General features: G+C 46.7%; 1 protein-coding gene across 6 annotated transcripts in view; it reads left to right on the top strand.

Moving 5' to 3' along the window:
• Positions 1-4309: 4309 nt before the first annotated feature.
• Positions 4310-12735, top strand: part of TTLL9 (tubulin tyrosine ligase like 9) — a 47485-nt gene continuing 39059 nt past the window's right edge. For 2 of the 6 annotated variants that reach the window (XM_061630817.1, XM_061630814.1), the window contains exons 1-2: positions 4311-4601; positions 10302-10348. In XM_061630817.1, the coding sequence (XP_061486801.1) occupies positions 4587-4601; positions 10302-10348 (62 nt within the window). In that variant the 5' untranslated portion in view covers positions 4311-4586. Of the gene's footprint in view, positions 4602-10301; positions 10349-12735 lie in introns of all 6 variants that reach the window. The other 4 variants (XM_061630813.1, XM_061630812.1, XM_061630818.1 and 1 more) reach the window with 4 other exon arrangements.

Below are 12735 nucleotides of genomic sequence, written 5' to 3'. Positions count from 1 at the left end.
GAGTGAGGCAGGTGGCAGATGCTGTTCTTCGTGAGCACCCCTGTCTGCTCTTCTGCCACATCTCCTGTCCTGAGGCCCCTAATCTGCCCTGCCACCTCAGGTTAATTGCAGGATGCTATCCTGTCATCAACAGCTGGTATAGCACAGTGGGGAGGAGAGCCTGGCTGGGAATCCAGAGTCTGTGAGTTCAAATCCCCGCTTGTGTCTCCTGGGTGTCAAGGGCCAGCTAAAGATCACCCCCACAGCGAGCAGCTCAGGGGTGACGTGCCCTGCCACCTGTGCAGCCGTGGGCAAGCAGCATGGTCCCAAGGAACCCAGTTGCCCCCCAGCTGGCAGTTGCGGACAAGGAAGGGGCTGGCTTGTGCACCTGTGGCAAGCTGAGCAGGCCCTAGCCAGCTGGGGAGGACTAGCCTCAGAGGGAGGCAATGGGAAACCCCCTCTGAATACCACTTACCATGAAATCCCTATTCATTAGGGTTGCCAGGTTCAGGGCCTGAGACTGATCCGGTATCTGTAGGAAAAGAAAAAGTCAGCCATGTGCAGGTGTTCTTGCAACCCTGTAATGGGAAAAACCATAAGGTGGAATTCTCCCTCCTCCCTGCACAACTTTTAAAGATACAAAGGACCTCTTGGAGGCTGGGCCTGGCAACCAAGAGGTCTTCTATATCTTTAAAAGTTGTGCAGGGGGAAGGGAGAATTCCATCTTGTGGTTTTTCCCATTACAGAGTTTCAAGAACACCTGAACTTGGCTGACTTTCGCTTCTCCTAAAGATACAGGATCAGTCTCAGGCCCTGAACCTGGCAACCCTATTATTCATAGGGTTGCCATAAGTTGGGATCGACTTGAAGGCAGTCCATTTCATTCTTTTTTTCATCCTGTCATCAGTGTTAAAGTAAGGTTCCACTGCCAGTCCAATTGCTCCCATCCACAGCTACCTCACAGGGTTGTTGTGAGGATAAAATTGGGGAGAACCATGTTTACATGTCACCTTGAGTTCCTTGGAGGAAAGGTGGGATATAAATGTAATAAATAATAATAAAAAGTCCCATTTGGGGTGCAGGAATCATAGAAAGCTGGAAGGAACCCCAAAGGTCATTTAGTCCAGCCCGCCTGCTGATGTGGGGAATTCACTACTACTCCATCCCTGATAGGTGGCCATTCAGCCTCTGCTTAAAAACATCTAATAAAGGAGATCCCACCACCTTCTAAAGGTGAGGGTATAAATAGTTTAAGTAAAATAATAGCAATGTTGCAATAGACTTATTGCTCCGATTCAGCGTGCCAGTTTTTATTTCTTTGACACCCACCTGCTGCTGACCAGAAAGCTATTATCAGCATCCATTCTCAGCTGGCTGGTATGGAATGGGAGGAAGAAGACCCCTGGCTGTTGAAGTTAATAATGTGCATAAAATAATGAGGCAGAAACTATCTTCTCTTGGTAACGCAAATGCTCAGGTCTGAACAATGCAACATGGGTCTCTTAAAATCCGTGCACTTTGAAATGTAGTAAAACTATGGAACAACAACAACAATAATAAATTATAATAATAATAATAGATCACTTTACTTGTAGTCCCAGGTATGACCCAGGTATGCTGGTCCCCTTTCAGAAGTTACTCTTGCTTCTTGGTGTCAGAAAAGTTTGCAAAAGCTTCCTGACAAGCGGCTTATGTGGGGAGGTCCACCAGCAGCTCCAACTGTTTTAGGCTGCAATCCAACACATGTCTACTCAGAAGTAAGCTCCATTGGGTTCAGTGGGAGTTATTCCCAGGTAAGTCTGTATTGATGGTCAGATCACTTCCTGGTGAAGTTCAGACTTATGGCTCTGATCCTTTCCTGCATGGGACCCACTGGATTCCTGAATGCCCTGGGGGAGTTCCCAGTAGATAGAGCAGGTGACCCTGTTGAAGCCCTTGTCAAGCTGTGGAACAGTGAGGCGAGTCGGGCTCTCGACACGGTTGCTCCCGAGCACCCTCTCTGGCACTGTGGAGCCCGGCTTGCACCTTGGTACACCAGTGAGCTAAGGGCAATGAAACAGGCTGGATGACGGCTAGAGCGCAAGTTGCGAAAGACGTGCTGTGAGGCTGATCGGGCACGAGTAAAAAATCATCACCGTGCCTACTGTGTGGCGGTGAGGGCAGCAAAGAAGGCCCACTTCTCTGCCTCCATCGCATCCTCAAGTAGCCGTCCAGTGGAGCTTTTCCGTATTGTCAGGGGTCTGTTGACATCAGCTCCAGGAAATGGAGTCTTAGACCCTTCGGAGGCCCACTGTGAATTGTTTGCTAGGCACTCTGAGGGTAAAGTTGCTTGCCTCCATAGCAGTCTTGATGCCCCATCCACATCTACTGTAGTCCCCAGTGAGGTGTCCAGTGCAATGTCTGCTGCAACTTCTTGGGAACGGTTTCAGTTGATGCGGCCTGATGACGTAGACAAGGTGCTTGCGATGATGCGGCCAGCGACATGTCCTCTCGACCCTTGCCCTTCTTGGCTTATTAAAGCTTGCCGAGGGGGTCTGACCGAGTGGATCCAGGGTGTGGTCAATGCATCATTGCAAGAGAGAGTGGTTCCAGCCACCTTGAAGGAGGCGGTGATTCGACCACTCCTGAAAAAGCCCACTCTGGACCCATTGGTTTGTGACAACTACCGACTGGTTGCAAATACCCTCTTCTTAGGGAAGGTGATTGAGAGGGTTGGGGCGCAGCAACTGCAAGTACTCTTAGATGAAACAGATTATCTTGACCCATCCCAGTTTGGGTTCAGGCCTGGTTATGGGACTGAATCGGCCTTGGTCGCCCTGATGGATGACCTTTATCAGGAGAAGGACAGGGGGAGTGTGACCCTGTTGTTCTTACTTGATCTCTCAGCGGCTTTTGATAGCATTGACCATCATATCCTTCTGGGCCGACTTGGTGAGATGGGTATTGGAGGCACTGTTTTACAGTGGTTCCGATCCTATCTCCAGGGTCGCTCTCAGATAATAGCATTGGGTGACTGTCTTTCGGCCCCCTGGCAGCTGTGCTGTGGGGTGCCGCAGGGTACCATATTGTCCCCCATGCTGTTTAACATCTATATGAAGCCCTTGGGAGCAGTCATCAGGAGATTTGGGGCGAGGTGTCAGCAGTATGCTGATGATACCCAGCTCTATTACTACGTAACATCTGAATCAGGAGAGGCCGTGCAAGCCTTGGACCGCTGCCTGGACTTGGTGGTGGGCTGCAAGAGGGCCAATAAACTGAGTCTGAATCCTAGCAAGACGGAGGCGCTGTGAGTTGGTGGTTCCCGAGTTTGGATAATTGGTCAGTTGCCTGCTTTGGACAGGGTCGAACTCCCTCTGAAAGAGCAGGTCTGTAGCCTGGGGTGCTCCTGGATCTATCTTTGTCGCTAGAGGCCCAGGTGACCTCAGTGGCTAGGAGTGCCTTTTACCAGCTTCGGCTGGTGAGACAGCTGCGGCTGTTTCTGGACCGGGATAGCCTGACCACTCTTGTCCACGCACTGGTAACCTCCAGGCTGGATTACTGTAATGCGCTCTATGTGGAGCTGCCCTTGAGGTTGGTGCGGAAGCTGCAGCTGGTGTAAAATGTGGTGGCGAGACTGCTCACTGGAGCAGGGTATCGCCAACTTGTCCCTCTGCTGCTGAAAGAACGGCACTGGATGCACATTTGCTACCGGGCCACAGTTCAAGGTTCTAGTTTTGGTGTACAAAGCCTTATATAGCGTGAGACCAGGATACCTGAAAGACCATCTTATCCCTTGTATACCCAGTCGATCACTGAACTCTGCAGGTGAGGGCCTTCTGCAGATACCATCGTATCTGGAGGTCTGCTCTGCACAACATAGGAAACGGACCTTTAGTGTGGCGGCACCTACCCTGTGGAATTCCCTCCCCTTAAATATTAGGCAGGTGCCATCTGTGTTATCTTTTCCGAGCCTTTTGAAAACTTTCCTCTTTCAATAAGCCTTTTAAGTTGAGACCTATCCCAGTCTGCATCTGTGTCAGAATTGTTTAATATGTTTTTTAATAATGTTTTTAACCCTTTTTAAAGTTTTTTTTTAAAGATGTTTTTAATGCTGTTTTGTTTTAATGTATTTTAAGATCTGTTTTTATGATGTTTTAAAGTGTTTTAGTGCTTTGTTTGCCGCCCTGGGCTCCTGCTGGGAGGAAGGGCAGGATACAAATTAAATAAATAAATAAACAAAATAATTAATAATAAATAAGGAGGGGCAGGGCAAAATAGATGTCGTCGTCGTGGCATGCATGCTCAGAGTCACTCTTGTCCCAGTAAATCTTACGCCTCAGTCCAGAGCTGAGCTCTGCCTTTCAAAGCCCCTCCCGGGGCTAAGCCCTCCCTCGGGGGGGGGTCTCAACGCGCCCCCTCACCCATCGCCCGCTCCTTTTGCAACGCGCCCCCACCCCGCACCACCGCGGGCCTCTCCATTCCTCGCCCGACAGTGCTCAGGCGCCGCCCACCGCCCTTGAGGCCTGCTCCGGTTGCCGTGGAGACGGGACGCCTCCGGGTGGTGGCGGCTCTAGGCTGATCCCCGCCGGAGCGGGAGGGAGGAAGGCAGCCCGCCAGGAAGGAGCGCCATGGCCAAAAACAAGGTGGGGGCTAAGGGACTCAAGCCTTATTACTCCCCCCCCTCGCCTTAAAAGGCGTTATGAGGGTGGGGGCTGATAAGGCCCTTGGGGGGAGGAGCAGTGTGTGTGGAGAGTCGCCTCATGACACCCCCAAAAGATATTTTTCATTCCTAAAAATGCAGTTGAGAAAAGGAAGGCGAGGGGGGAGGAATAGAGAAGGGGGCGCAGAGAGCAGGGCAGGGAGGAAGGGGTGGGTGGCCTGACGTGGGTCAGGAGGACTCTGTGCCCCCCGTCTCCACGACTGCCCCCCAAACGCTCCCCCAAGTACGCTTTAATCTCCTCTCCCCCAATTACGGAACCTCAGATGGGGCTTGTTTTGCATATATCCTGGGTTGCAATTCTTCTCAAGAGTAGACCCACTGAAATTACTGAGCCTAAGTTAGTCATGTCTGTTAACTGCAGTGCGCCTACTCTGAGTAGGACTAGCATTGTATACCAGCCTATTGATTTATTACATTTATATCCCACCTTTCCTCCATGGAGCTCGAGGTGGAGTTCATGGTCCTCCTCCCTCTCCATTTTATCCTCACAACAACCCTGAGAGGTAGGTTAGGTTCATATTATATAAACACACACACATGAGTTGGGATGTGTTTGTAACTCATAGGAAATTGGGAGTCAGATGTAGCTCAGTATCATGTTTAACAGTAGTCTTCAACCTTTTCAGATCTGGGACCCACCTTTAAACCCAAATGTGCATTTGGGGTCCCATATTTTCATTTTTTACTATATATTTGTATGATGGTAGTGGTGTTGTTACGACTTACCTTAGATCAGGCTGTGACCCAATAATAATAATAATAATAATAATAATAATAATAATTAGATTTATATCTCACCGTTGAGCCCAGGGCGGCAAACAAAAGCGCTCAGAACACTTAAAAATAATAAAAACAGATTTTAAAATACATTAAAATTAAACATCTTTAAAAACATTTTTTTAAAAAAGCTTTAAAAACATCTTTTTTAAAAGAAAAGGTTTAAAACATTAAAAAGCAATTCCAACACCGATTCAGACTGTTGAGGGCGGGGAGATTAGAGGGGAGGTGAAATTGCAGAGATTATGAACATGTTGTTGTTATTGCCCACCCTTTACCCAGAGGTCCCAGGATGGGTTACAGTATCTTTAAAATACAGTGTTAAAAGCAATTAAAAACAACCAAAATCACAAAATGGGGTGGGTAGGCAGTAAAAGCCCCACTCTGTCAAAATGTACTACAAAGAACAGTGTAGGGTGGATATGGATGCTGCCCCCTCCCTTGCGATCATGTGCCTGTGAACATTTGAAAGTTGTGATGTGATAGCGATTAAGCTAGATAAGTGAGTTACCTCCATATGGCCTTGTGGCATGTCCAAGGAAGTAACTTTAAATAATAATAATAATAATAATAATAATAATAATAATAATAATAATTAATTTGTGTGTCGCCTATCTGGCAGATAACATTTAGATGCATGCCCACCAGCACTGAACAGTTGGAAATCAGGACATGATTGCAACACCCCAATTATCATATGGAAGAGTATATCATAAGGTCTACGCCCTCCTCTGTGTTAACACTTTGCTGAAGGCTCTCTCTTCTAGGTCTGGCTTGTATGTGTCTTTTAGTATATAAATATCCAGTCTTCCAATGATTTAAAAGTTTCACGAGTGTTTGTCTTTTTAGTTAAATATTGTCTGGAAAAAAAATAAGTGTTCTACAATATTCCATAAAAATGTGTTCTCAGCAGTTCAACATATGCCTCAGTAACTGCAGTGTCCCAAATGGCAGGCTGCGCACTGCATGGTGCCTTCAGAGCATCCAACCGGACAAGCCATAGGAGGTCTGTGGTCAGGATCTCCTGCAGTTTTTCTTAAAATATTAATAGGAGGGCAGGTTGGATTGGGACCCCAATACCTGGGGAGGCCAAGAGAAAGGAACATTTCTCCCACACTGCATTATCAATTGAAATTATACCACCACCCTTTCCCGCTATTGCCCCCCAAATATTCCTGTAAGTTTTTCCTCACAGGGCAAATAGCTTCTCTGAGAGGAAGGCAGTTTGCATCAAGTTAATGTTGTAGTGGAGAAAGGTTGATTCCCTCCACCAGCCCTTTGGCTCTGATCCACACGACCCCTGTGGCTGGTATTAATATTTCAAAACTTGTGGCAATCCAGATCAAAGATTTCCTATGTCTGGTTTAGCCCTTAATTGTTCGTGTGCATTCATTTACTTCTGCTGAAGGCAAGATACACCCACCTACATACTCTGTGATTTTGCTACTTAGAGACCCTGGGGAAGAAACCAACACCTAAAAAATGGCAATACCTTTAGCAACGTACACAAACAAATTTTTGCCATGGCATCCCCTAAAACAACAGGGGCAGTGCTTTGATAGGGACAGAGAGCAGGAACTGTCTTTGGTAAATAGACAGCTAGAGTGTATGTGGATGTCATACATTTCATTGCATCTTTTTGTCAGCCACAGAACCATTCAGCATTTCAAAATTTGGTCCATATGAGCAAACAAACACTGAGTGGATGTCTGTGACAATCACGTCTCATTTAGCAGTCACAATTGCAGAAAATGTGTGATCTGGCGAAGAAAGATGCATCGTATATTCCCAATCACAGAGTATTGCCGCTTCAGTGTACTCAGAGTATGTGGTATCATCAGCACAACAAAAACACTACCAAGAGGGAAGATAATGTGGACTGTGCGTGACAAATAGGAAGGTACATGCGTGCTTAGAATATTTATTTATTTAAAACATTTCTATGCCGCTCTATCTTCCTGGAAAGCTCAGAGCGGCAGACAACTCTATAATAAAAGAACATAGACCGAGAATACCTTATAAAAGCAAGACATACACCATAGATACAAACTTATAAGATAAGATTAAAATAGTAAAAAATGTATACAATACAATAAACACATAATTACTCCATAATCTCTCATGGTCAAGAGATTTCCTATTCCTCAGTCCAGGTTAAATGCAAGACGGAAAAGGAACGTCTTGACCTGGCGACGGAATGCCGGAAGCGAGGAGGCTGACCGGACCTCTGTTGGCAGGGAATTCCAGAGTCTAGGGGCGATAACAGAGAACGCCCTATCTCTGGTTCCTGAAAGATGAACTTGTGAGGTTGAGGGTATCCTAAGGAGCGAATTATCGGAGGACCTGAGAGAACGGGGGGGGGGGGTTCATAAGAAGACAACCGATCGGACAGATAGACAGGGCCCAAGCCGTGAAGGGCTTTAAAGGACAGCACCAGCACCTTGAATTGAGTCCGGAAGCAAATTGGCAACCAGTGGAGCTGTTGCAACAGGGGGGTTGTATGGGCACGAATGTCAGCCCCTGTCAGCATTCTTACTGCTGCACGTTGAACCAATTTAAGCTTCCGAACTGTCTTCAAAGGCAGCCCCACGTAGAGTGCGTTGCAGTAGTCAAGCCGGGATGTAACTAGGGCGTGAGTTACCTTCGTCAGATCAGACATCTCTAAAAACGGGCGCAGCTGGCGAACCAGTCTTAACTGGGCAAAAGCGCTCCTGGACACAGCAGAAACCTGAGCTTCCAGGTTCAAAGCCCAGTCCAGAAGCACACCCAAGCTGCGGACTTGAGTCTTCAGGGGGAGTGTAACCCCGTCTAACACAGGTACATTCCACGTTTCTAGTTTGGCCCCACGACTGACGAAGAGCATTTCTGTCTTGTCTGGATTTAATTTCAACTTGTTCACCTTCATCCAATCCATCACTGAGGACAGGCACTGGTTCAGGGGTCGAACGGCTTCCTTGGCATCAGGAGGAAAGGAGAAGTAAAGCTGGGTGTCATCTGCATATTGATGGTAACGAACTCCAAACCTCCGGATGACCTCACCCAGCGGCTTCATATAGATGTTAAATAACAAAGGAGACAAAATAGAACCCTGTGGAATCCCGCAGGTCAAAGGCCAGGGGGCTGAGCAGGAGTCTCCGAGTATTACCTTCTGGGTTCGACCCTCCAGGAAGGAGCGGAGCCAACATAAAACAGTACAATATCATCTTACAGAAGTGCTCAGCTGCATTGATGCAACACCCCATCGCACCCCACATGCCAGTTAAGGCAATCAAACGCCAACAAACTCTAGGCATACTTAGGAGCTGGCTTCATACCACATGAGCCAGAGGGCATGTAGTCACTAACACTAACCAGTTTCTGGCCAAAGTGACACTAACCAGTTTCTGGCCAAGGTGTTTTCTGACTGCTCAGACCATTTGTGAGACATCCCTGCCACGGGCAGGGGCAGGACCAGTAGTGCATCAGTATTTGGCTACTAGGCACACTTAGGTTTGCAAGAGTCTCAGGAGCTAATACTAGCCCTTGGGGGGGGGAAGCATTGTGCCCTTATTCTTCACAATTCTTCACAATAGTGGCTAAGTAGGAATAGATTCTACTTGCTCATGTACCTGGCACACAATAGTGGCAGTTCCTGTGATGGAAATAAATGTGTCTTATTCAACTCTGCTGGGCTAGACTATCTCGGGTCTTAATGACAAAACAAGAGTCTGGTAAAATTATATGTGTGTCCAGGGCAGATGGAGGAACTTCCCCTTTTTCTTAGAGAACATAAGACGAAGCCTGGCTGCTGGATCACACCAAAGGCACCCCCAGTCCAGCATTCTGTTTCGATGCCTATAGGAAGCGCACAAGGAGGACATGAGGGCAATAGCTCTCACCTGCTGTTGTTCCCCAGTGACTGGTATTCAGAGGAACATGGTGCCTCTGATCCTGCAGGTATCATACAAACATAATGATCGGCAGACAGTTTATTTGCATAGATGGGTGGGTAAACATCTGTACTGCCAACAGATTACAGATTTTTCAGCCAATTAACTTATTCCATTTAACTGATAAATTAATTAACCAATTAAAGTTACATATTGCAAAAATTCTTTTTTTTTTGAGACCACCCAAATCAAGGAGGCAATATGTTTGTCATAAGGTAATTTGCACGTTAAAATAGATTAGCAGATAAACACCTGGGAGGGGTGCCACCCTTGAACCTCCCTCACTGTGTGCCTCCTTCCCTAGTTCATGACAGATGCTCTTGGAGGTCACTGATTCATAGGGTCGCCATGAGTCGTGGTCGACTTGAAGGCACATAACAACAACAACATAAGAAAGGGGTGGTGGAAGCAAATGGCAAGTTGTGTTGCGTGGTTAATGTAGCTGGGCTTGCTAGACCCAAGGCGTTTTCTGATGAGAGAGAGAGAGAAAGTGATCATACCACCAACGTGCTTTCTTTTATAGACTGGGGAATATATAAAAGGCAGAGCTGAATAGAATATTTCATGTTGCTACATATCAGTGTGACATTTTTAGGATCAAGCATCACATTTTAATCACCAGCAGCCACACATAGAACTGGAAAAAATATTTCTGATATCTTGGAGTTGTATCCAACTATGTTTTACTCAGAGTAGACCCGTTGGAATTAATGGACCTATGTTAGTCATGCCCATCAATTTCAGAGGGTCTACTCTGAGTAGGACTAGCATTGGATACAACCTTTTTTCTTTTGTGTTATATTTGAGGGCACCGGAGTAGTTTTCTGCTATAATGGAATATAAATATAATTTCTTTTTTAGTGTGTTCCTTATTTCACATTCCCATTTCACTTGCCTCTTTGCTTATCTCATTACAGAACGTAAACTATAAAGGGCCTTACGGTTACCAGAAAATGAAAGAACGGTGAGTGGTTGTCACTGTCCCACCCCTGTCAAATAACTTTAACATCATTTCCTGTTTCAGCATCAATGGAGGAACAAAGAGGTATTTTTATGAAGAATCTGTTGTAGTAGGTGGTGATGGTGGGGACATTCCAAACAGAAACATCTGTAAGTGTTTTGATGCAGGAAAAGTGAAGCTGCTTTTGTTGTTTTTAAAAAGCCAAAATGTGAAGTAGGGTAGATTTTCTGCACAAATAACAGAAAAACCTATCAGGTGTTATCAGCGTGTGGAAGCTTCAAACAGGTCCATTTCCCCATACTGTCAGGTATCTCTCAGAAGTAAACCAGTCTCACAACATACTCCAAAAAAGCTATTATCCTTGAAAAATTATTACTTGCTTGTCTTCCTAGGCACACAGTGGAGGCTGGTTCACGAGGGGTGAATGGGGTACTGTCCCACCAAACTCACGTTGCCCTCAGTCAGCCTCCATCTTCCTTACTGCCTTCTTCCTTACAACCAGCCCAAGCATTGACAGTGGCTGTCAGCCTCCCTCTCCTTAGTCTCAGTTTTGCCCTTGTAGACTTCAGCAGGGACAAACAAGAGTCAGTTGGCTCCGCCTATCATTGGCTCTGGCTCCGCCTACTGTTGGCCTCCCTGCCTTCTGCCCTACCACTCATTATTGGCACCAGCCACCACTGTACACATATTCCTATCCTGGCAGTCATATGACCAGAAAGAGAGAGAGAGAGAGGAAGAAGCATGTTTGTAAAGCTTATTTGTCTAGTCCTTAGAGGCAGTTTGCATCCACCATAGACAACCAGGCGCATGGCTACCTAGCAGTCTGGGAGTAAAACTAAGCACAACTCTCAAAAGAAATGCGACGGAAGGGCAACAGTGGATGAAAATTACAGCAGAGGAAGCTGCCTTGTACCAAATCAGACCATTGGTCCATCTGGTATTTGCCTACTTACCATTCATGTCCCCAAACCCAGGCAGCTGAAATCTGCATTGAAATGCCTTTCAGGTAGGCAGCGTATAATTTGGGTTGAGACCTTCTCCAAACATTCTCCATATGATGAGGCTCAGGCATTGCACATTATTTTGATAACAATTGTGAAAGTCTCCTGCCAAGAATGGTTTGTCATGTTCAATATGAAAGGACGGTTGAGCAAATGAGAGGAGATACCTTATAATTAGGAGATATTGCCTGGATCCAAAGAACTGTGCCGTGACTACCACATTCCCATGATTGTAGTTCATCAAACATTCCCTCCACATCTGCATGCAACACTTCTTTTGAGACCATCGGGCACTTAAAAAGCAGCAGGGCTTTGTCACTCCTCTCCTCTGAATATCCAATCATTTGGGCTACCTTCAAGTCGATCCCGACTTATGGTGACCCTATGAGTAGGGTGTTCATGGTAAGCGGTGTTCAGAGGGGGTTTCCCATTGCCTCCCTCTGAGGCTAGTCCTCCCCAGCTGGCTAGGGCCTGCTCAGCTTGCCACAGGTGCACAAGCCAGCCCCTTCCTTGTCCGCAACTGCCAGCTGGGGGGCAACTGGGCTCCTTGGGACTATGCCGCTTGCCCACGGCTGCAGAGGTGGTAGGGCACGTAACCTCTGAGCCACTCATTGTGGGGGTGATCTTTAGCTGGCCCTTTTCACCCAAGAGACATGAGTGGGGATTTGAACTCACAGACTCTGGATTCCCAGCCAGGCTCTCCTCCCCACTGTGCTGTACCAACTGTATCCAGTCGCTTGGGTGTGCCTAAAGTTATACTTTAGATCCTGGCCCTGGTACAGATCACACAGACCAAATCGACCCCTTTTTTGTGCCTGCTGGAGAGTGAAAAACTTTTCTTCTTCTGAATTCCCTCTGGGCCCCATGTTGCTTACAAACAAATGGCCAAGGGAAGGTTGTGACAGTCGCTGTGGCCTATGGGATCTGAGAAATGAGAAGTGCTGCATAAATGATATGTAGCAGGCTTGGGTAGGAGTCCAAAAATTCTTTGGGGGAAGTCATGGCAACTAAACTGCGGTACAATTGATACGGACTTGTAGTGTAGATTATGCCTTTTTATACTTCAGCAGTTTCTGGAGCTGTATGCCTTGGACTGGAGCTCCCATCAACTTCAGCCAACACTGCTGTGCTGGTTAGAACTGGTGGGAACTGTAGTCCAAAACATCTGGAGGGCAACAGGCTGGGAAAAAGATGTTCTAAGGACTGGCGAGTGGGCATATCACATCTTATTACATACTACCTCCCAGAGCTTCCATTAGTCACCATCAAACATCTTAAGTATTTATTGCATAATCATTTTCTCTTATTGCCAGCCACCTGGAAGGCCTATTTTCAGGCAGGAAGATGAGCTATACATCTTTTAAAATGTATAGATTACTGTGAAAAAGA

Source organism: Rhineura floridana, chromosome 6, assembly GCF_030035675.1.
Source record: "Rhineura floridana isolate rRhiFlo1 chromosome 6, rRhiFlo1.hap2, whole genome shotgun sequence".
NCBI lineage: Eukaryota > Metazoa > Chordata > Lepidosauria > Squamata > Rhineuridae > Rhineura > Rhineura floridana.
Note: the sequence above shows the minus strand (reverse complement) of the source record. Positions and strands in the feature narration are given on the sequence as shown.